The sequence below is a fragment of the Strix aluco genome, chromosome 10 (assembly GCF_031877795.1).
Source record: "Strix aluco isolate bStrAlu1 chromosome 10, bStrAlu1.hap1, whole genome shotgun sequence".
NCBI lineage: Eukaryota > Metazoa > Chordata > Aves > Strigiformes > Strigidae > Strix > Strix aluco.
In genome coordinates, this window is record NC_133940.1 from 11,427,480 (window position 1) to 11,453,902 (window position 26,423).

At 36.5% G+C, this 26,423-nt stretch overlaps 1 protein-coding gene across 4 annotated transcripts in view; it reads right to left on the minus strand.

Annotated features, from left to right (window-relative positions):
• Nucleotides 1-26,423, minus strand: part of TENM1 (teneurin transmembrane protein 1) — a 348,057-nt gene that overhangs the window by 250,971 nt on the left and 70,663 nt on the right. For all 4 annotated transcript variants that reach the window (XM_074835266.1, XM_074835264.1, XM_074835265.1 and 1 more), the window contains exon 2: nt 4,020-4,298. In XM_074835266.1, coding sequence (XP_074691367.1) covers nt 4,020-4,236 — 217 coding nt within the window. In that variant the 5' untranslated portion in view covers nt 4,237-4,298. The remainder of the gene's footprint in view (nt 1-4,019; nt 4,299-26,423) is intronic.

Below are 26,423 nucleotides of genomic sequence, written 5' to 3' on the forward strand. Positions count from 1 at the left end.
CCATGAGGGACATCAGTACTAGACCTCAAGAATAACACCTAGAAATCATTGCTTAATCAATAGATTAATTCTGTACTTACTGTTTCTTTTTTTCCTTTTCTTTCATATTCCTATCTATAAGATGTTAGAAACCAACCAATAAATCACTCCTCTCTGAAGAATAAGATTTGATATACAATTTGAGGAATTGTAAGGAGTACAAAAATATTGAAGCAGTTAAGTATTCCATATTTGGGTATTGTTTTCAATCTTTAAACCAATTTTTGTAATTTGCAAGATCACATGGCTTTTCAAAAAAAAGCTTTGACACAAAAAATTTTTTACAAAATACTAACAGTGCTATTCAATCTGTAGGATATATTTAAGAATTCTGAAAATGTTTCCTTTGAGTTCATGCCATGTGGAGTTCTGGTTTATACAGATTGTCTATATATGCAAACACAAATACCCTCACGTAATGATTTTACATAATCTCAGATTTCAATTGAAACTTTTCATAGAAATAAATCCTCAATATTGATAGTAAAGATGAAATTGTCAAACTGCTCATAACAAAAAACTTCACAGAAATTGCTGAGATATATCAATATTTTGAGCAATAAATCCCATTTTACTCTGAAGCTATTTACTAAGTTCAGATGACTACCCAGTCTAATTTTTATAACCTACCATGCTTAAGTAGCCAACACAAATTCTTCCAGTTTCCATAACCATCTAAACTGGTGACTCCTTTCACAAGACTAGATCAGTACAGATATCCCTACACCTGTTCCTGTTACCAGTCTCTCCTTATAAATTCTTTTATTCCAAAACCAATTTTCTTCTCACATTCCATCATTAGAGGTTGTTGGATTGTTATCTCACCCTTCATCATTATCACTTCATTCACAACTGTTACTGTGTGTCTGTCTTCTCATCTACTCTCACACCTTTCCTCTTGGATGAAGTTTATGGATTTTATTCTCACTGTGCAATCTATTACTTCATCACACATGAAGTACAGGGTACTCTTTCAGTTGTAGCTAGTAGCTCGAGAAGAATATTATGTCACTACGTGGGGTTACAGCTATGGCTGCCCCTTTAATCTGTAGAATTTATGCAATAGTCTTAAGCAACGGCATGGTACAGTGCTCTCCTTGCAGAACAATCCTCTTTGAAAATGGGCACTGTGGGGTTTTTGGTTTTGATTTCTTTTGGTTTTTTTTACGTTCCAAAAATGTGCCAAATAGGAGAAAAGCTTTTGTAAAAATTCTGAATTTTAGAAAAGAATGGATTTAAAACAAATTCCATCTACAGTTTTATGGCTTTATGCCAGATTCAGCATCCAAAAGTGAACCTGATTTTTTTCTGGTATTGACTGAGCAACTACCAAGAATCACCAAGAAGTCTCAAACTCCCAGGCCCCATACAGTGAAACCTGGTGTCCTTTTGAAAATAAGGCATTAGAACTGTAATCAGATCAAATTCTGGCTGAAGTCTGAAATTTTACACTCAAGCTTTACAAACTTTTTTGCTCTTGAATTTTGAGGTCAACCAGTTTTATATTTTAAATCTGTGCTGCTTACAAGGCCAAACATTTAGGCTCAATTTGTGGCAGCGGAAAACTCTATGATTTAAATCACTAGAAAGATACAGGGATGAATTCCCAGGAAGGCAAACAGATATAATTAGCAGTGCAATTACTCAGTTATACCAAACTGAATTTGTCACAGAAGAAATCTATGATTTCTAATACAACAAGCAAACTTCAACTCCGTTCTTACAAACCAGTACACAAGTATATGTTTATAAAAACACTTTTATGTTCAATAACACAAAAAAGCAAGCAGTATATATTACATAATAATATACTGACCTAGAATATTTAAGTGCTGCCCTGGATATTGACAAACTAATGTAGAGGCCTAAGTGATTTTCTGTGAACATGGACATCAAGCCTTATACTGCAGTTTGAAGCAGTACAAGACTGTATTGCTTCCAAGAAGAAAAATACCAATGCTTGTAAAATAGAAGACCTGCAAATTCATACAGTATCTCATAAAAATTAATTTAAATAGGAAAATCTTGGTGCATATGTTTCCAAGAAAATCATCTTACAACATATGACTAAAATACTTGTTGGTCTGCACAGGCATAAATCTGATTCCTAACAGGCCAGTCCTGAATAAGTGAGGTAAGTTCATGCCTGACAACTTCTGGCAGAAAGGCACACTAATTTGACCATTTCTCCAAAATTATTAATGCGATTGCTTTCAGAGGCACTGTTCTGGAACAATAAATTCAAAACATGACATACAGGCTGGTTTCTTATGCCTACAGTAGAGCTATCGCAACCCTTTTAAATGTGTCCAAGCTAGTGATGCTACTGCTAACATGAATACCAATAGCAGCAAAGCTCTGCAAATAGGGAGCTCTTCAGAGGCCTAGCTCCATGCAGAGGTTATGCTTTCATAGCCACAGTTATCAGTAATGAGGTAGTTGCTTTAAGTAGATCTACAAGTACATTTATATCCTCTCCAGTTACAACAATATAACCATATCTTAGTTAACCAAACTCTCATAACATGTTCAAGATCGAGTAATTTACAAAGAATCAAACAGGTAAATCGAGTTTTCTATACAATACTTTGTTGAAATCTGTATGCGTGACTTTTTCTTTCCCAATATTGCAGTTTTGTAACTCTTTGCAGGAAACATATGTACATGGATAGAGGCTATCTCTGGGAGCTAGGTATTATTTCTCCCGTGAATTATAGATACTTTCAGACAACAGCAGTATCACGAAAGTAACTTGATTCAGAATATCTGCAGTAAAAACAAAAAGGCTGTAAGAGTTAAGTAGCACAGCTATTTGAATTTTTGCATTAATTTACACATCACAGAGGAGAAAATTTTCCAGCTTCAAAAAGCCTTTTTTGTATTTTCTTGTAAAAAAAGGAAATATTCAGAAAATTGGAGAAGGTTTTTCTGAGTGAGTGGCAAGGGACTGAGTTGCCTTGTGTGGGGGGTTTTTTGTTAGGGTTTTTCGTGGTTTTGTGGTTTTGTTTTGTTTGGGTTTTTTTTTAATAAATACCACAATTTTTAGCCGAGAAGTACTGGTCACACTGTAATGGATCAATTTAACCACTTCCTTGAAGACCAGGGAGTCACTGCCCCTGGAATCCTGTTGCTGTTACCTTTAAAGGAACAGGACTCTCACTGCTTCTGACACGCACTCTGATTCCTAAAAATATTCTCCCTGCCCCACCATCCTGCCTGAATTTGTGACAGAGCTAAAGGCAACAGATAAGCCTCTTGTCTGTACAAATTGTGTTAAACGCAGCATGTGGGTTTCCACAAGCAGCAGTCTATCAGGGAATGCTGCAATAAACTCTGCTCACTTCCTTCCATTTCTTTAGTCTTAGTCTTTAGCTTTTATCTCTAACCAAACAGTAGCTTTTCCTAACCTTAGCTCCACCATCATAAACTGTCAAATATTTGTCCTAGACTTCTGTCCGTATCATGCAAAATGCTAAAAAAGAAACTTAACTGTTGGCTTTTTTCTCACTAATTACCTTCAGTTTTTAAATGACTTTGTTATTTATACGATTAGAAATTTTAAGAGAATTGTTCCATTTTAATTCATTCATAGGCTTTGTAAGCACATGCAGAGATAGCCTACAACCTCAACACTGATTTTATACCAAAATGCACACAAAATATGCAAAGGTAGTAAATAATTAATCAGCCAACATTAGTAAGAAGAGTAGCTACTACTAAAGAAATATTTATCTATTGCTATCATGTGATGCTGTCCAGAATACCAGTCAGTCCATCATGCTAGAAAAGCCATTTTATTTCACAAAAACATTTTCTAACTTTCTGATTTTATGGTACGGTTAAAAATAGGTAATAAGTGGGTTGTCACTAAAAGCCTTTGAAAACAAAACATTTGCTTGTCTGCTGACAATGTGATATTATTTCATAGTAAGCAATTGGAAAGTAATAACCATAATTAGCAGATAAAATAAACAATTTACCTTGTGTGGACTGGTCAATGGTTTTTCTTTTCCTGCTATGACTGTTATAATTAAGTCTTAGCTCTTGGCTATATTCATTCAGAGTCTCTCTTGAGTCATAAGATTGCCTTTGCTTTCCCCCATCTTCACTTTCATCTGAAGAACTTGTGTAAGTTAGATCCACTTCATGTTTAACTTTTGACAATGGCTGGTAGGGTTTGCAGTCCATCTGCTCCATCTCTGATTAAATAGGCTCAAAGTCATGAAAACAAGCAACTGGAACTCCTTAAGGAAATAGTCCTGGAAAAAAACCACAATAATCCATTCAGATAACATATATAAATTTAGCTCACAAAGGCACAATTTTATTTTTAGTTGACATAAACCAATTAAATTGTATTGATGTCACTATAATCCAGGAAGGGATGTGAACATGTATTTTTTTACTGGTTTACTTGTTAAAAATATAATTAAAATAACAGCAACTTGAAGAAAAAAGAATAAAACCAAATCTTAAGCACTATCCCATCAGACCAAGCAATAACTGTACCTTATGCACAAAATATGCTACAAAACCTTATATTTGGTATTAAAGCTAAGATGGAACAGTTACTATTTCTCTAAAGGGATGCATGTTCATCTTAAGTGAAAATAACATTTTGTATCTCTTAAAATGTAAAGCCTAGAAAACAGAAAAGTTCACTCTTTTGAAGTATTTTGCTGTAAATTAAATTACACTTGAAATCAAGAATAAGAGAATTCATACTTTAGAAAACCACCAGCCTTAGTAAAAACAAAAATACACCACACTATTACTCTGTGAGAGCATACGATGGTTCAGAGACAGACATCTGCCTTTTAGACTGTGTGGACATTTCAACAGGAAGAAGCTTCCACCATGCAGTACAAGTCCCTTTTTCCTCTGCATCTCCTGTCTAAACTCATACCAACATGGGGGCTATACTGATCCTCAATGAAACCTTCCAAACTGCAGCTTGCAGTTTTGTATATGATTAAAATGATCTTCAAATCCAGTATCATTAAAATCAAGTGGGTTGCAGCTGCACATGCAACCAGTGCACTTGTCCTGTGACCTTGTCTTCATGAAGCTGTTTCCATCATTAATTTTAAGGCAAACGCTGCGATGAAACAGTAGGGCTTATGGCACACCTTTTACAGCAGCATGGTTGACAAACAGGGAGCTCTGTTACAATAAATTTGGGTTTTGTTTTGGGTTGGGTTTTTTTTTTGGTTTTGGATTAACAGATGCTATTAACCTAGAAAAAGAAATGTAACACAAAAGGTGGCTGTAAATATTACTGCTAGAAGACCAAAAGCATAGAAGTTAAAAAGAGATTTTGCTTAATTAAAAAGCAATTGCTCACAGCTTCTTAATGATTTAAGGTCAGCAGCAGAGGGAAGTAAGTTTAATACCCAGTTTGCTATCAGCCCATTACCTATCTGCAACAAGGACTTTTAACCCTGTAGATTGCCAGCTGCAAGTGTACAATATGAATCTCCAAAAGCAACTACAGAAAACGTGAAAACACACAAAAAGGAAATATAAAAAACCCACACACAAAGCACTTATTAGAGGGCTACAGAGATGAGTTTAACTTCTGAAATTGTCTGAATTTTTGAGAAACAACTGGCACTATCTCCTGCTTGTGTGTCCTCCCAGTACTTTTGAAAGAAGCAGCTCCCTGAGCAAGAGTGGAAAACACTGCACAGGGCATCAAGAGGGAATAAGGCTTCTAACATAGTCATAGAAGAAGAAAATTCATGAAGGGAGACGGACCACTACAGCAGAAGTAACCCCGTGGAGTGCATACCTTCCCTTCCCCACGTTCCAGGACAGTATCTAGAGAAAGAGGTTAAAGACATGTCTTTGCCTGAAACACAAAATCTCAGGGAGTTTAATCTAGTCATTTAACCTGAGATGGAATAGCTCTTCAGAAACAAATAGCACCTGGATAAAGAGCTCTAGCATTTAAAAAAAATCAACGCAGTTTACATCTCCTACTCAACAAAGTGGGCTTGAAAGCGCCCAAGTCAATAAAAAAAACTCTTCAAGAGCCAGAGAACTAAAAAGACAAACTAAGGATCTGCCAGCCTGCCAGAGACAAAGGCCAGCTGACAAGTGTGTCATGGGGCTCAGCAATGAACACAAGTTTTTGCACTCTGGATTGATTGCACTATATCAAGTTGGTGTTAAGATGCTTCTGTAGACAATTTACTACTAAGCACTATTTGCTTCTCAAAAGCTATTTGCCTAAATAATTTACAGCTATTTGCCAACATTGCCTACTATTGCCTAAGAAGTTCAGTACTTATTTTATGAATTGCTTTAATAGTCTGATCTGCAACAGAAGAACACAGAGGTGCTGTGACTTATAAGCAAAGGGTTGGCTTAAAAGATTGCCTGGTGACTCTTTGGAAATGGTAACTGACAGGAAAAAGCCTTCCGATATATCCTGTCTGACAGAACAAATGGAGATGATGCTACAGAAGCCAGAGGAAAACGAGAAGAAATTAAGAAGGTGAAGTAGACAAGAAATAAATCTTGCCACGAAGGCAACAAGTGTAAGCAGCCTCAGACACACAAAGTACATCCTGCTTTCAAAAGCGCAAAACAATGAACCTGACAAATATAGCTCATTATTGGAAAAGTTAGTAGTATACTTACGCACCTTGACTCACAGAAAAAAAAAAAAATACACAGAATTTCCTCCCAAAAGATAACCTTGCTGAGCATCTATTTTGGGTGAGGTTTCAATGGTGACTTTTTATTTTTAAACAAGTAACAAAAATTTATAAGGATGCACAGAAACTTGTAAAACTTAGGCAGCAGAAAACCAACTACTTAAAGATTTATTTTTATTCTTTTAAAACAAGGTTTAACAAAGTCTTCATTTTTTGCGAGATCAGTTTGTATCAAAGTATATTTAATGATGTTAACTAAGGCAGCAGACAGACCAAATCATTTCATGTAAGCAATTAATATCAGATTCATTACATATTCCAGGTCTTCTCTTTCACTGTGTTACTTTTCTATGTGCTGTCTTCTCACGTGTAAAGATCTGCGTTTTCTCAAATCTAAATTAATGTAAAAGCTCCATGAAATATCCGCTTAAAAGCTGTAACTTTATTATTCCTTATTATATAAGGGCAAGAATAATTAAAACCACAACCGATTTATGAACATCACTACCTTAGCACTGCATTCCCCCTGCTTGGAGAGCCTACTAGTGTCTCCTGCCATTGCCATGCACGACCACATTTCCAGCTGCAGGGGTGCAAGGGCCTGGCACGTGTGTATGAAGCCACAGCTCAACTTTCCTCAGCGTAACGCTGCCCACCAAGCCACTCAAGCGCCAGGCTGTAATACTCGCCATCTTCAGTGCACGCTGCACAAGGCCAGGAAGACCTAACATGAAGTTTTACACCCTTTATTATAGAAGAATGCAGATACAGATGTAAGACAGACAGATCCCGAGTTGTCTACTCATTGACCACCTGGAGGAAGAAAATCTTCAGCTCACTGGCTAACTCTTCCCTTCCCACCCCAACCCAATTTTACCAAAGCCATCTAAAACACAGTGGCACTAATGGCTCACATAAGGGCTGGAGATACAGCACCAGGGCCAGCCTCAAACATCACCGTAAACTTCGACTCCTTTCACACACAGACTAAACTTGTGCTTCCTTTATTTTTGCTCAAGGCATTAATGTCTCATAAACCCACAGCTACCTGGCCTGATATGAAAGTAGGGGATAAATAATTTGCAAGAACTGGAAAAATACTTCATAAAATTTTTTATCAAAAAATGCTTTTATGAATCAGGAACACATGATAAAAGAAAGATCAAATCTTCAAGCTTTATTACAGTAAGAGATTCAGTGAAATTTAATGAATGGTGGTGCATTATAATAACTTGAATTTAAACAACTGGCAATCAAATACTTTAACCTTATTTCATATTTTGTTTGGAAAAAGACAATACAATAAGCAACTCAAAATGCTGGAATAGGGCAGGAGTATAAAGAATATTGCCTGGATGTTTACACAGATTTCTTCAAATAACTGGCCTTCAAGTAACTAAACAAAACACCCAGCCAATCAATATCAAGTTGACCTTGTCAACAAAATGATAAAGTCTCATAAAGGCTTACAGTTCCTGTAAGTGACCTTTGTGTAAGTGTCTCGATGCTCTCCTCCTCAAAAAGGATAGCACTTTTTTGACCTTTCCATCACTGTTCTGTCATTGAAAGCATTCACAAAATATTTACCCCCCCCCAAATAATGATGTTTGTTATACATATAAACATATAAATATACGAAATATATATTTAGGCACTGTATAGCAAGTAATTCTCAATTATACTTTAAAACAGATATCATACACAATGTACAGTTAGATTTGTAGAAGAATACACAACTAATCATTTAAATCACAATGAAACACTTTTGCAAATTCAAAAAAGTCAAAAAGCTCTATTAGATGGGAAAACACCACCTTTTAAGTAATGGAACTAATATCTATAATGTATTTGGATTTATATTTTTAACGCATTTAGAAAGTTGCATAAATCATACATGTTGAACGTGTTATTAGAAAATATTTTCACATTTCACTTGCATCAAAACCCTCTTACATCAACCTAACTTTCATGTTCTGCTCAGATCGGAATCCTACTTGCTCTGAAGCACAGTAACAGGGTAACTGTGGCTTATGAGAAAGCCTGTGATGAGGCTGTTTGCAGTGCACATACTAATCAATAGCTATTTTATAAGAAAACTCACTGTATGCCTTTATACTGTACTCAAATGGAGCGATGCCACAGAGATCACGTTACTTTAATAGTGCTTTGTATAAATTCTTATCAGCCTGCTCTGACAGGGTGCCCATCTAATGAGCAAATTTCCATACTGATTACCCACCATCAACCCTATCAAATCACCAGTGGCATACCCAGTTGGTTGCCAGTAAGGCCAGACTTACTTAGAGAGGTCAGGATAGGGATGATAATGAGTATCATGTAGCTGAACAGGGTCTTTCAGAAACACACAAGAGTGAAAACATGAAGAACTGTAACCTTTTTTGGCCTTGACTAAACATTATGTCCAACACTCAGATATTCAAAACTACATAGAATTAAAATGTAATTGCAGTTATGATGCTAAAATATAACCAGGAAACAATCCTTGTTTGCATATATTCAAAACCTAAATTCAGAAGGCAGCCTCCTGTAATTCTGTTTTTCATTGTCAGAGGCCATTCAGTCAGCTACAAACCCCACCTCCACATTCGCTCAATTCTCTCCTATATTTCTTTTCTTTCAACATATACCCTTATCTGAAAGCTACCATTTGCTTATTACCTTTTCAGACCACTGGTTTCTGAAAATGAACTATTAAGCAGGTATTTCAGCTGTGGATTGCTGAAGGCAAAAAGAATAGTACCTTTATTCTGCAAGTCTTTTCTGAAATACAAAACTGTAAAATATGAAAGGCAAAACAAAGCAAACACTCTTGATTTAAACCTTTGAGAAATGCAATACCAAGGAAAAAAACCGAAACAAATGGAAAAATATTCTGACCTTGTACATACCTTCAAAACTATATCCCTCAAATATTTGTTTAGATACTATAAACAAAGGAAGTCCTTATGTCATCCTTAAAGTTCTCTGTTTTACACAATAGTTATACGCAGCGAGAAAGATACCAGCTAAAACGGTTGACCAGCAGTAAAGCAGGAACAAATTATGTTTCTAGATGATGCATGGAATTAGATAGCACTGTGAAGAAATATGAAACGTCTGCTTAAGTCTGCAGGACAGAAACAGATAATACTTTCCATGGGAAGGAAAAAAAATCATACTAAAATCAAGAAAGAGTAATTGACAGCAATCCCTAGAAGACTGACTGAAGAAATAGAATTTTTTAAAAACCAAGAAGCAAACAAAATTGATATGAACATTTTCTGTGGATCACAAAATATCAACACATCAGAAGATGTCTGAAGATGACATAATGAAGTAAGGATCAGTAGGTGCGACATGCCCAGTATTTTTTGGTATATGAGTGAGATTGTGAAATATCGAGACATTGTGTTATTCCTCCAAGGGGTCTACATAGTGCCTCTCAAGAAAAACAGATATACAGATAAAAGAAAACAATGTGAGAATAGGGGTTTTACATATCTTTCTAAATCAGATACGTAAACGCAAAATGCAGTTTTCAGGGACATGCCATGGGTTTAACACACTCCCTAGAGGATGTGCTGGTTTAACCTATGGATGGATTACACTTGCCCATACATTTATATCTGTCATTGTGATAGATTCAAGTGGAATAAGGTTCATTTTCACATTTAATGGTCTTCATTTAAAATTAGTCAAAGTCTAATTTAATTCTAGTTAACAAAGTAATTCAAAGTGTTGCCCATTTTATCCAAAGTTTCAGACAGAAAACACTTGCAGAATAAAATTGTAAAGAAAGTCAGGTTGTTGCAGTACTTTGTGGCATATGGCAAGACTGAAAGTGAACTAAAAAACATACGTTATGTCAGCTACTCAACTGTGATACAGAATTCTTGGCCAACGTGCCCTTCACTTTACTTGGAGAATTGCCACTGACTGTAAAAATCACACAACTCCCTAATGTTTTCTTTTGGAAACCCATAATTTTATGTTAGTGAGCATAAGTAATGGCGGTTCAAGGACGAAAGATCAAACTCTACTGCTGTGGGATCAAGTACATCCATGATGTATCCTGGATACGTCCAGGATGTATCCTGGACAGGTTCAGAATGTCTCCTAAAATCTAAGCCTTTCTGAAGAACTGTACTGTCGGGAACACATTTCCCCATTATATTGCAGGAAAACTCCTGGTGTGAAGTTTTAATTTCAAATAATGAAAACACTGTGAAAAGTATCCCAGCATCTCGAAACTTCAACTAGGAATCCTGGAGAACGTGAAAAAGTTTGGGCTTAAGTAAAGCTAGCCAAGTGCTTGACATCTACAGATTTGTTACAGAACACATGGGCATGTCATTTAATGCCTCTGAAACATAATTCCTAAGTGTATGGCAGGGACAATACAAGGAAAGAGGCAAAGGATGTTTGGCCTATATAAGAGCGTAGGTTGAGATTGCAGGATCAATATTCCTATACAGATCTCTCAGAAGTCGTTTTTTGCTCCAGGAAGGATGTATGGTCAAAGCTGTATTTTCTTAGTAAAAGATATAAAAAGATAATAGAACTGAAGAAAGGGATGTTGCCCCTCACATTCAAGCACGCCTGGGACAACTAAGCTTCCTCCCATTGTACAGGATGTTTCCAGTATATATTAGGCACTTCTTTGTACTAAATACAGCCAGATGAAGCGTTAAAACATTTGTCAATGGAAGTTCAGGTTGCTCGCCACTGTTATGATTATTGCTTTGGTGTAAAGAGCAGAATTTTGCATTGTAAAAACCTAAAATTAAGAGACCTCACTTAGTCACCAAATTCTACGAAATTACAGTTTAATCTTGGAGCTCTTCCGAACTAAAGGTAAACAATATCACAGTGGTTTTTTTATCTATACACTATGTAAATGCTATCATTTATCTAACAACATAATACAATAGAGAGGCATACATGTGCTTATGTTTATGCAGGTAGGAAAGATGGAATCTTCATTTCATCTAGGAGTAAGCAAGTATTGTCCTCTGAAAGGTATGCTGTTTTAAAATACATCAACATGGAGCAAGTATTGTATGTGTTTATATGTGACAAGAAAACTGAACTGTTCTTTGGCTATTTGTTGATAATGCAAATTGTATAGCCATCAAATTGAGATAATTATTGCTATGTCTCTTTCCCAACTGTGTGCTTAATTAAGAAGACCCAGTAAGACATAATTAGCAACAATGTAATTTTTAAAATCCAATTTAGTTGCTCAGAGATTATAAAAATTAAAAATAACATGTTCCATTTAGTTATTATTAATTTTTTGAGATACCAATTTAAATTTTGTGGCACAGTAAGGTTAGTACATGAGAGTAATTTACAACACATCAATACCACGAACATCTGAAAAACAGTTCAAATATGAGATTGTCACTGATACTAGGATGCCTTGGCTATGGTGTTTAAAAACATTCAGCTGATAATTTTGTCTACATTTCCACTTTTCCTGTTTCTAAACAGAATAGCGGAAGAAGTCTTCATTGAACAAACTAGACTTATTCACCAGAGTATTTATGGACTATCAAAGCATAAGAGCAAATCTAAGTACAATCATACTTGGTAAGACAAAAGATTTGATCAGTTGACATCACAGCAAACAAAGTCACAAAAAGAGAATTTTCCTGGTAGATTTTTTTTTTTTTCCTGGCATTATTCTTATGTTTTCATTCTCCTCTCTAAGAAAGATCCCACAAGATGTTGTGGTAGATCTCTGGGAGCCTTAGCAATTTTCTTTTCCACTTGCAAAAACAAACCCCCTCACCTAACAAATATCTCTGAAACAAAATGCTCACAACCTCCAGCTGAATATTGCTAATGGGACATGTTATCTTAAATATTATCTGAATCTCTGTAGTGTGGTCTACTCCTCAGCTTTGCTATGGCTTGTTCATATTTAGATTGATGACATTTTGGGGGTCATTTATTTTTTCTACAACTTCTAGGATTTCTAGGAGCAGCATTGATTTAGCAATGTTTATTTCCAGTACAGGGTCAAAACATTGGTGCACTTATAGTAGGCATATGATCTATAGTTTAATCTCTTGCAAGTATATGGATATTCAAACAAATTATCACAACAGTAAGAACTTTTATGAAGCCACCATTATTCACTACACATAGAACATGAACTTTTCAGTCTTTTCCTAAATACTTCGGTTTTTTAACTTTTGCTCTTCTAACTCTAGGAAAAAATACCATCAATTATTATGCAGTTTTGACATCACCTACTAAGTTAAAACTTAAAAAGCTTTTCAGGTATTTGAAGTACTTTTTGCAAGAAGACCCGACTACTGCCTGACCACAAGACCAACACCTGCCTCATGTTCATTTGAAGTATCGCTCAGGTTGCTATTTGCATGCCTGACACCATCATGCCTGAGAACTGATCTTACTGTTCCTTTTCTTCTTGCTTTGATGTCTGTCAAAGTATTCAGTGTCTTCAAGTGCCATTGTTCTGACAAGCAGACCCTCCCAATGGACTTGTACTATATACTGTGACTCCCAGAACTGCTATTATTTGAGCTGGTGTCAGATTGATTTTCTTTCTGTTCATGATAGTGCTATGATCTTGCAGGGTTGAAATTACTGCTGATTTATGCCTTGATGCAACCCCTCGAGAACTGGCTTGTATCAGCATGTCACCTATGAAAAGGTACATCTGAATCCTCAGAGATCTTTCTAGTGGAACCTTTGTTCTCATTTCAATAGAGAATCCTTTGTAATGGATGTTTGCTAGAAATTTCTCCTGCAAGTACCAGGAGTCTTCTGTAGTGCAAACTGGAAGTATATTACGCATCTATCCATTTTTACCAGTCTGTGAGAGCCTTCTTGGCAGAGATTAATTTAAGGTAAGTTCTCTATCCACAACCTTACAGTTTTCGCAGATTGATGATACCATTTTCTTTAGCACTCCACAAAGATAGGATGGGTTGTGATGGCACTAAAGAGTGGGAATATTCCCTAGCTTTCTGTCTAAAGGCTCACCTACATAAGTAAATGTAACAGACTAAAAACATATAATCATGCCCCTAAGTGCATTTGTGGAATAACAGTCTTTTATACCAGGGCCTTCTTTCATTTGGACTTTAGAACACGTCATAATATCCTCAATTGTTTAAGCATTATTCACATTTTTACATATTCTGCTTATTAGCATCATGGACAGTTTTTGCACTCTCATTACAAGTAGCCTCTTGCCTACATCTTTGTGAGCAATTTTCCCATAAAATGTAGCATCTCTTCTGCAAAAATACACTAACAAGCAGGCACTGATTTTATATTTAAACAATTCTAATGCCATAAATTACAATTGAAATCTTCTTGCCTGTTTTAAAAATCAGCCACTGAAATATTCCCCCCCTCCGCCCCCCCCCGTCGGTAGAGCTAATTTAGGTAAGTGAAATATTTTCTTTTCATGTATGCTTTCCCTCATGGTGGAAGAGAGAAGACAAGACATGGGGATTCAGGCATGTTTATAAAGGACTTGGTCACTTAGTTCCATACTAATGTACAATTCCATATTAGGAAAAACTTTATAGGTAGAATCAAAAATACCATACAAATTCAGACAGAGGTTCAATGTTGAACATGAATTTGTTCGATTACCTATGAAAAAAACCAAGAACTTTAGTAACTCCACTGAAGCGCATACAAGTTTTGATATATTTAAAAAAATCCTTACCTCACTAGAAAATAATCATTTATACTCAAGAATATTTCCTAGAAACAAGTCATTGTATTTAGTAAACCATTACTACATAAAGCACCTCCTCAGTAGGATCTAACACTTCTAGCCAGGATAAAAAACCCCACTATTTCCGTAAGGGGTTAGTGACCAATTCCTGTTTGCCCATGTATTGTTTCAGTGTAAGTACTTCTGGTAGAGAGGCTGTCCTTTCTCCTAATCTAGGCACCACTATCAATAGTAATCTTTTCAAGAAGACAACAAGAGGGATTGAAGCAGACAAATTTTTTGGAAACTGTATTCTGCAATAACCAATTTCAGTTCAAAAGTAGATGGAAGTTGGCTGCAACTGATTCTTCCTACTAAACAAGAAACTAAACAGAGGTGTCTAAAAAATCAAGTGGTCCTACTCTCCTGTTGAGGTGCTGGAAGGAAGGTGAACCTTCAGAAAGACAACAACTACCAAGGGAGACCAGCATGACTACAACTGTACCTTGGGTACATAAGTTAGGAGAAATGAAACGGTGCCACGCTTCATTTTTTGGAGTAAGTTCTCAAAACTCTCAGCTACTTAAGCCCTTATATCATATACTTAATACATTACTATCATGATGACCACCCTACCAAAGCACTTGGTAAGAATACATTCCCCTTAGCACTTGTGCAATGACTCCATATAGCTCAGCTCCCTTTCTTCAGCTGAAAAATCATCGCAAAGAGAAACAAAGAGAAGAATGAAACTGAAACATGTGGCTCTTTTATACATACGTACATACACACACACACACATATCTTTACTAGCTGCATTTAAAAAAAATCAAAATCATTATCCCTGCCTTAATATTAGGATGTGCTGCTGTCTCAGTGAATCATTTTTCCACAGGGACATGGTGTGGATAACAATTCCGCTCATGTTAATTCTCTTTACATTGGGAGCACTGTAGTACACATTTAATGTGAAGCTGTGTTTCTTTCATGAGCAAGAGAAATGTCACTTTCCTTTCCCAAAGCTCCAAAAGGCTCCTTTTACTGTCACAGAACACAATTATATGTTAGGGCTCTGCTGTCTCTTTCCAGCCAACAAGGCAAGAAAATGACCTTTCTTTAACCTATGGCTGAATTGCATTATATTCGGTTCAGTGGATATCCTTTTTTATATTCTCCCGTATCAAGTGCCTTCTTACTGAGGTTATGAGATGGGCACCTGCCTTTCACATCTGCTACTGATTTCATTTTTTCCAAAAAACTTGCTTTCATTTGAGGAGGGATGTTAACTCTCATCCCCTGACTTGTAACATTTGTAAATGCCTGAAAACACTCAAAGCTGCAAGGAGACTCTGCCAGCAGAATTGGTTACTGGCTGCTGCGTTTTGCCCCACCACACAATCGTGTAAAAGGTCAGGAAGAAATATGCCACGCACACTCACTTACTCCGTGTCATGATGTGGTCTTGTGCAGAATAACAACGCTCTGAAACGGCCCCCATATTCCTCCTCCATTCTGTGAGGCAATCTGCATGTCTGGTCTGTCTTGTTTTATGGGTAGCTTGGTAATGAAAGGAAAGAGACATTCCCCACAGCACAGGTATCTCAACTGTGCTTTGGTTTACGTGAACAAGATGTTTGGGAAAGCAGAAAAAAGTAGCTGTGACATTAATGAAGTAAGCCACTGCTGATCTGCATGAGAGAGCGAGTCAGCAGCGGAGGATTTGCGAACATGATGCTGAATGACAAATACCGTTGCTGAAGAAAATTGCACCACACAGCTGCAACAGAGTATTATGTATTAAAATTAAGAAAGTTCAGAGCCAAAAGAACTCCATGCAAGTAATTATTTACACACACAGCACATCTCACAAGTAGGCACATGAATAAGCTCCCCTAGAAAACGTTTGGCATCACTATTGATCTGGAGACAATTCTAAATTTTCATTTCAGTGCTCTTCAGTGTATGGAGTTCTAAGGTTCAGCAATTTGTTATGCGACAAGAAGGTTTTTGTCAACTGTCATTAAAGATGACTCATATTAATAACTCCCCTGTCTAAGGAGGAAAGTTGTGTAGCTTCAGGATACCTTCCTAAACACTACCATTTTACCAGCACATTGTTACATTAACACTGAAGCATTATTAACACGGAGATAAAATGTGATCGTAGGCACCAAAGATAACTGGCTAGTAACATACATTACATTATCCTGAAGAACACTGTTCTCTTAGAAGCTTAACTCTGAGTTACTGCTGTTATGTTACACTGAAAATAAACAGAAAGTACCAAACATTCAAAACAAAATGAAACAGTCATTTCTTGTTCTGTGGTTAAAAAAAAAAAAAAAATCTTTCTACAGAGTTGAAAACCTTTATATACATCCAGAAGCACTTCATGTCCAAGTGACTGTTAGCTTGTGAAATGTCTGGGGCTACACACAGTCCTGGCATTTTCAAAACCACTCAATTTGAACATCATTCTGCATAACAGATGTGCAATACAATGTATACTTACATGTTACGAGGTATACGCATATGAGATACAGGTCCTATATACTTTCAAAACCACAAAACTACTTTTGTGCAAAAATACTGTGCAAAATTGTCTAAACAATATATATTAATTGCCCCTACATCAACGTGGCAATCTGTCAAGGAGATTTTTTCTTTTGAAAGTTGATACTGGCTTTGCAATTCACTGTGAACTAAGGATAGGATCTCTATTACCAATAATGGTAAAAAGAACTGAGAAATATCTGCACTAATTCCTCTGGAGACGACCAAATAAAATACAGGCTTCACATCCAGCTACAGTAGCCTCTGTAAGTATGGAATGTAAGTGCATTGTTTAGGATAAAACAAGAAAACCCAACCCAACCCAAACAAACAAAAACCCAAACCAAAAAGCCAACTACCCAGATGCCCCCCAAATCACTGCAGATGCAGAGTACGATCCTTTTCCTAAAAGCACAAGTCTGCATATACTACTAGAGTGCAAGTTCTGACACATTCACTTACTAAGCATCTAGCTCTTAAGTGGTGGTATTTGTTTATGGTTTTTACAAATATATATATATATATTTTTTTTTTGGCTTCAAAAATACTTCAAGTAGAAGGGTTTTAATCTATGAAAATTTTTGCTTCCTAGAAAAGACACAGAAGTTCCTCCCACACATAGATTCTACTTATATTTTTATATTTTACCCTTATAAAATTACAAGGAACACAAATTTGCAGTCTAAACTATAGACATTAACATGAAATTTGCTACTAAAATGGTCATTAGAGGGCCTATTCCTCATTTCAGCTCCAACAGTTCCCAAGTCCGTTATTTATAGACTCCCAGCTAAGCTTTAATCAGAATTGGAGACCTAATCACAGCTAAAATATATATAAATCAAACTCTTATTCCTATTGCTACATACAATTCTCAAAACAGTTGACTTTGAATTACACGTGGTGAGGATGCTGCCAGAAAAGCAAGGATAGAAATGAAGTGGCTCTGGTCCTGCACGCACTGTTCTACCGGTGCTTTTCTGAGAACAGTAGAATCTGGTCCCAGGGTGACATCCCAGCTGGAACACTTGGAAGGGGAAACAATTATTTTCCAGTGGCTTCAGCTGATCTATATATTTAGAGAACGGAGTGTTGAATGAGCATGACAGAGTGAGCATCATTTTAACAAAAAGAAGGAAACAGTCAACTTGTTACTGGAAATAGATGAATAGTTGACGGAAGGAGAAAATTACCATCAGTAGACTAAGAGCAAAGAAATTTAGTTTCAATTTTTCTACTGCAGCTAACGGAATATTTAAAAAAAAAAGTTAAACTATAGGTACACCAAGCTTTATGTAACAGAAATTGTTGCCTAGTAGTACGACTACACTGCTTGATTTAAATAAATTCAAGGATGAGCACACATACAGAATTGGACCAAGGATTCCCAGGCTCACCAGCACCATTTCCAGGGATTACTATCTCCAATACCATGATGGCCAGTGTGCTGCTTGTGTCAGAAGAACACAGATATTTCTCTTTAGAATTTTTTTTCCCTTAATCAAGACTTCTAGGAAGTTGTTTTGCCTTTAATTACTAAAACATTTATTATTCTTAAACACTTTCATTTCAGGTTATCTTCAAGGTCAGTTCAGTAGCTCTGGAGTTTTCTTACTGAAATGAGCAGTTAATTCTACATTTGAAAAGTCATGTCTGAACAACACATCGATCTGCGTGACTTTTTGTGAAACCTGCTTGTTTAATACCTAAAACTGCTGAGAAAGAAACACTGTTTCCCTCTAGCTCTTGTCAAACTTTTTTTGTGAAGTCAACTGCCAGGATTCTTGTAAAATCCTGTAAAGTACAAAAGTCTTTTGTTCTTTAAAGTGACAATCCTACCTAAGTTTCTCGCTTAAATACAGTGTCTAGGAAGTTAGTAGGTGTTCAAAACATTGCAACACTAGTACCTTAGCAAAACAAACATATAAATGACCTTCCACTTTAGTGGGGGATGAGAAGACTTTTTGTATGTTAAAGAAAAACAAAAAAAAACACAATGAAAATGTGGCTGCACTAGCCAAGAAACACCGCTGTTGGAATGTGAATGTTTTCTTACTTGATGGTTTTATAATTTATGATTGGAAAAATTAGCTCATTAAGATTACAAATTTATAAATTACACAATTAAAAGTCATCCTCAATATTATCCTCTTAAATAAGATTTCAAGTGAAGTCTGAGCACATACAGTGAAACTGCTGGAGCTGCCATACTAACCGCTTTATTGACTTTGAAAGTTAGAACTGGGGTGGGAACATGCATTCTCCTAAAATCTGCATTTCTTCTAAAAATCTACATACATTCCTCTAAAACTCAATGGGAATTGCACTGACACACAGTGGCGTAAGTGAGTTCAGACTCAAACTTCACGCATTTAGCAATGTAATCCTGTGATTTCTTCTTTGAAGTTCAAACAAGAGAACTAAGATAACCATTATGAAAGCACTGGGAGAAACACTGAAAAAGAAGTGTCTTATTAGCAGCTTGGGAGGGCCCATTTTACAACCACAGATGTCTGGAGGCTGAACTACTTCAATAACTTGGCTTTAAACCATCTTAAGCCGTATTACAGTCCAAAAGTAATTCAGATAACAAACTGTATTAGGTGAGTTTGGATTTAAAAATCCTCCTTTATCTATTCAGTAGAAGGAAAGTAAAAGACAAGTTAATATTTTAATGAAAGCCTGTGGCACACAAAATGTTAAAAAGTGAGTTAAGAATTCATTACTTCTATTGGATAACATCCAAATGTTGGTGCACACAGATCCCAAATTAATCAGTTCACCAAAACACCAAGTAAATTTATCTCCCTGATGAGTTTCAATATAAAAAAAAAAAAAAAAACAACATGAGAAATTGAATTCTTTTAGCATAAATGTCTTGGCTGAAATCTGGGATGTAATCAACATTATCATATTTACTGAAAGTTAAAGACTTAAATTAATGAGTACCATGTGTTTATCTACCAAATTTCTACTTGCTAATCTAGTCTGGTCATCATTTTCCAAGTCAAATGGTTATGAGAAATGCTCAATAAATGTTTAATAATGATCAAATGCCTTTTCACATCAAAACAAACAACCCAAACTTAACATAGAATACATTTTCATTGAAACATACAAATGGAAAATGGATCTGCTAGTGATACTGGTGTTCATAATAAAAAATAACCCTTTAGCATAAATGTATGTACTGCCTCAATTGACAGGATAAGAAAGTAACACATCTAGTGATCTGTGTGGCTGACAAAGTATTAGTTCAGATTTTAACTAACGGATACTAATTGTCATATCACAAATTTAACCTTTAGACTGCAATAATAAATATATTTGTGAAAAGTTATCTGGAACATTTAAGAATCATGTAAAAAGTGAAGCATTCTGCCCATGAGAAGTATCCTGCTCAGAAAATACAGATCTACTGAGAAAAAGCGTCAATTTATCGCTGCTCATTCCCACTGAGAGGGACATTAACATCGGGATATTGGTACTGCACAGCCTGTATCATGTGGTCCTTTTTATCAGGTCCATATTATTCCAAAAACGTAACTACAGAAATAAAGAACAGTACTCCCAACTGCCAGGTTTTTCGGTTTGGTATCCAGTCCTCTATGTTCCTAAACAATGAAAGATTACTTCTGATTGAGTCCCATTATGCAGTGAACTCCACAGTCGGTTTAGATTTTGTAATTCAGAGATCTTTTAGCAGGATTAGGTTGATCTCAGCCGAGATGCACAGATTCCTAAGAAGTTAAGTTCTCCCAGATTTAAAATAAATAAATAAATAAGTTGAAGTTAATCATCAGAAACAGCCTAATCAGATTAAGGTTGTGAACTCTGGACTACCACAGTGTTTTCCAGCAGCTCGGCAAACTTAATCCACAAATGAGTAATGCAATACAAAGCACTTCTATCAAATACTCCCTTGCAAGACACTAAACCTATCATTTTGGTAAAGAAAACAAGTATCTTTACTAAATCTAATGAGATTTAACCAAGATCTTTAAGGGAGTTATCAAGGGCTACAACTGTTGCCATGTTAATCCTTTTTCTCACAACAAACATTTCTTTGGGTACTCAATTTCTTTGTCATTTGAAAGAAGATAGTTAAACAAATATTTCAATAAGGATATATTAAAGTCCTTTCTTCTTACAGCAATTGTAAGCAATTACAGCAATTCTTGTACTAGCAATTAATTTAAAATCCCAAATTTCAGAACCACTCCTCTTCTACAGACAGTCTGTTTCTCCAATATTTTATGCTCCCTTGTGCACCTCTCCTTTCTTGCTGAAGATAATCACAACCCCTTTCCTCCCACTTCATAGAAAGGTTCCCTGGCTGTGAGACTGCTGATACTACACTGAGGTCTGAACATAGTTCTGCTAAAAGTTTGAGGATTAACAATGATACAATTTTGTTTTTAAAAACTATGTAAATGAAATGTCACCTCACATAATTTACCATATATACTAAATTTTTCCACTGCATTACAGTACTTAAAAGGATAAATTTTGAAACCACTATTATTTCTAGAGGCTTATTTTTACAGATAATGGTATAATACAATGCTGGACATTCCTAATAAACAACATCAAACCCCCAAACAAGGTGCTTTAGAAGTCTTAACAACTTCTAGGGCATACAAGTGTCAAGGTTTCCCACTCCACCTTCCACAAACCAAAAGACAAGACTGCATTTAAAAATAACATTAGTGCCCCACAAAAAAATATTATCTGTTCCTTCACTTTGTGTGTTTCCTTCTAAGTTTCCTTTACTTACCTGTTACTTTCTATGAAATGTAAGATTACTTTCAAGATAATAGGCCACTTCTCCTTTATCTACAGTGATAGCAATGCGACTAACAGTACAGAGCCATTTCAAAATACCATTTCATTAGAAGTGCCTTAGCGTACACCACGTGTGATGTAACTTAGACTGCCTTATTAGCAAAGGTCATCCCCATAGTTTAATATTATTGGGTACATTTTACTTGTCAGTTAAGCTTGGATGAATACACACAGTTAACAGATTGAACAAGCCATGCAGATGTTTCCTATCAACCGTTGATAAATGAGATAGATAAGTCCATACAGTTCTCATGACTTGCTGGTTTTGACATGCTGATATCTGTATAACAAACTGTTCACAACTACAAGGAGAAATTAAAACTCTGCCATGGAATCCAACTTAGCTTGCAGCTAAGAAGCTGTACTTCCCTGCAACAATTACTATGCCATTCTAATACATGACATTTGCCATAGAAATAAAGTTTTGGGGCCACTGAAGTTGTCCAAATTGATGTAATTGATGAATACACAAAATTGCACTTCCCTGAATTTATGAGTAAGAATCCATTTCACCCATAAGCTTCTTTTCTGTAGCTCTCTATCCAAAAACCTAGAAATGCTTTTCTTCCCAATGTTCCCTGTTTGGCTTTCTACACCTCTCACTCATCTTCTCTGATCCTTCTGTCACCTCACTTCAATGTGCGGTTTAACACTGCAGTTAAGTGCCACCTTGTTTATGCTTAGCCAAACTGAAGGTATAGTGCCCATACGTAACTCAGATGGCTGCATACTGCTACACAAGGTGTTTGGAACATGTGATAATGTTCCTCATTTCAGCTCTCATAGTCTATAATAGAGGTTAATTTTTGCTTGTGCTTCACCTGAAAGAGAGACAGAAACTTTTGTGTACCAGCCCTGAGATTTATCTCAGCCCCCTGCCGAAAAGCATTAAAATTTCATGGTACCAAAAAAAGCTAATCAGACTATTCATACATAATCCTGCTCAATTTAAAATGAAATAAACTACGTCTTAAGAACATGCAATTTTGTAATATAAATAGACGAACTTTGAAGGCTTCAGAATCTGCATTTTGGTAATATCCATATTGGACCATCACTGTTTCTGAAGTACACAATCCTTGCACTGCTAAGATCAGGGTAAGGAAGAAGACTCAAGTGCGGCTGATGTTTTTCTTGCACATTTGGGGACAGCATCCATCCTTAAACACAGAGCCCAAGGGGACTGAGAAAAAGGCCAGGGCTACTAACACATGGGTACCATGGTCATGATTTGTCTAGGACTGTCAGAGAGGAATTGCCATGGAAAAGCAGCACTTGACTGAAAGAAGAAAAGGTATACAATGGTACTGTCCAAGAACTGTTTTGGGCCAGTATTTTCTCTCAGGATCAATCCCCTGACAAGCAGAGATCTTTATGGACAGTAGGACAAGGGTTGCAAAACCCCAAGCAGAAATATTGTGCTTATGTCCCACATAGTACAGGCACAGGGAGTTTGAAGCTTATGAAAACATTAGATTCATTGCACCTCCACTGCACAGCTAATCTGTGCATGTGCAGTAAATCCAGTCTACTCAGACACATCAGACTTGCCTCGCATGCACAAATTACCTGTGTGGTACACACGCTGTGGGTTTGCACATATGCAGAAGAAGACTCAAGGATTCCCCAAGGAAACAAAATTTTGCCCAAACAAAGTTTCTGGAAAGAAACCGGAATGTACCAGCAAATATCCCTGACTGTATCTTGTCTCCCAAAGTGGCCAAATCCGCTTTGTGGTTTTCAGGCTGACCCATGCAAGGAACTCAGGAAAGACACTCGCTCTTGCCCAAGACATCACAGGCTGGATTAATGTGCGGCAAAGGAAATAATTGAGGAAAATAAACCGTGTCAGGGAAGACAAAACACAATCATACATTTTACTGCACACCTCCAAAACTGGAGGGCTTATCCAAGAGGTAATACTGATAAATATTGAAAAGAGCCCTGATTTAGAATAAATGTTGACTGCTTAAGAGAATGACATGCAATTGCACCCACGTATATGTATCTTGATGGCTATGCAAACAATATTTCATTGGTCATTATTTTTTCCTCAACTATAAATCAGCACTCACATTTTCCTGTTCATTTTTCATGGAAATGTTCTGAGTATGTATTGGACAACTTCTGATTAATTTTCATTTTTTTTCTAAAAACAAAAACATTTTTCTTCAGAACAAAACAGTCTTCTCAAATAGAAATGTAAATTAACCGGCTTTTTATTCTCCAAATACTCATTTTTCACCATAAATATCAGATGTAATGCCAAGGGGTATTTGTTTATTTTCTAAATAAAACTGTATCACCTATTCAGTACAATTAATAGAGAACAACTTGACTCTGAGCACATTTTTGAAGTAGAGATTAAGCAGTCATACATTTATAAATATTGCCTCAATTTACTTAGCTAGTTATTCCATTATTCATTTTATCCCTATGAAAATTACAGAGATAAGCTTGAAATGTGCAGACCAGACACACTACTTCGTTCATCAAAGAGCTGCCCCTAACAATGGGATCATACTTCTAAGTTATGTAAAAGCATCAGCAGCTTTAGATTTCTTGGATAACGCTTATCCTTTCTTGGTTTCTGAATCACAGCCATTACTTCATAACACTATGGTATTATCAGAGACTGTAAGAGCTATTCTTGCACAAATAATACACATTTCATTTGCCAGTCTCACCAGAAGGAGGAGACCTTAGATATGTCGGAAAAAATATATTCTAAACATGTATGTGAAGTTTAAATTTCTATCAGTAGGCAGCAACACTGTTATGTGTAACATACAAAGCGTATGTGTTTATGTACGTGTACATGCCCAGACAGTTTCTATACCACTATGGTGCACTACTTCTTCACATGTTGCTTCATTTTTGTTTAAATGTTACCTGATGCCATTTTCCAACTACATACAAGTGAAAACTATCTGGTTCATATGCTTTTTATAGATGTAGTGCTAGGGCCTGTATAATAGGCCCTGAAACAAAGTTGACCTCTAGAAGAACCTCACAACCAAACGTTATTCATTATTAGTATCTGCTAATTAGTAAAATCTGTATTACCATTAGCGTTTATTATTAGCATCTGATCATTAACGAAATATGTATGCTCACTAGTGAAAGATGTAGCTTTGTCAAAATATAATCAGTAGTGAGGGTGAAGTGTTGTGAGAATGTGTATCCAGCTTCCCTTGTTTAGCAGTGTTCAAGGCTGAGAACCCAAGTGTTTGGCCTTGTTAGAAACTCCCTTGGTCTCCCCTCCCAAGCCCTGGCCAGGCTTTGGGTGGGATCCAACAGGAGGATGAAACCAGATGCTTCCACTCAAAGAAAAGTGCAAGTCATTCTGGCTTGCTGATTTTGGGTATATAAGACTGGACCCGCTTGCCGTGACTTTGGATGCCTCACCTACGGATGGATGCATCGTGTAGGACTTCCCACTTGCCGGGACAGGCTCTCCAAATCCTCGCTGTAACCGGGGCTGCCCAGCAACTCTGGATCTGGATGTTGGTAACATGTGCAAGTGGTGATGTATCTTTCTTAATCACTATTCTCCCCATCGTGTAGTAATGATTAGGTGCATTACCTTGCTTATTCTTGTTTTCTATAATTAACTGTATGCAATAATAATTAAGTGTACTATTCTGTATTTTTCTCATTACTTATTTTCTGTATTACTTGGTTATATCCTTTAATTCTTAACAGTAAAATAAGCCTACTCTTTTCACTCTGGTGTCCGAGTTTAATTGGCATCCTCAATCAGCAAAACAATAGAACATACGTACGGATCAACATGATGTTTTAAATTATTTTAGTAATTCTCCCTGACAGACTGCAAACCACACCAGTTGAATTAGGCGACAAATATGTGCATTTGGTGCATGGTCAACTGGATAACGCATACCGTGGCTGCTACTTGGGAACCACAAGATTTTTCAGGAAGACTGAAGAGTTGCTCTTGCCCCTTGTGAAGCCCACACGGTTGCTGAGGCACTTAGGGAATTTTAGGGATGTTGAACCTTTTGCTCATTTGTAATCACAGACTAATTTTATATTGCAGTTTGATGCAGAAAAAGTCCAATTTCCAAACAGAAAACTTTACACATGGTCATCTGTTTAGTGTGTCTTATGTTGAGTCGCACAACCAAAACTGGTATGTGTGTGGGAGGGGGAAGTACCGGTTGGGGATGTAAAATTGCTACTTTACAGAAAAAGCTCCTGAGTTACAGCCAGGATACACCACTCGCCCAAGGTCAGAGAAGCCAAAACTGATAATCAGAAACAGAATCTGCCTCTTGTGTCTCAACTGTGAGCTTCAGCCGAGAGGCAGATGCCACCTTGCAGATTACACTGTATTCACCACAGTCAGTAAAGCCGGAGCTCTGTTAAAGCTAAAGTACCTTTGTAACAGCTCACCACCACAAAGCACAATAGGCTAATTAATTCACTTTCCAAATATGTTCTTTTAAATTTCTATCACACCAAACAAGAATAGCACTAGAAAGCCTAGTGCTACTAAACCTACATTTCTATATATGCTGTTGGTCTATAGAGAAAAGCTAAACCTTCAAAGAGAGAGGATTATACAATGAGATAGTAGTTCAACACACACAGATAAT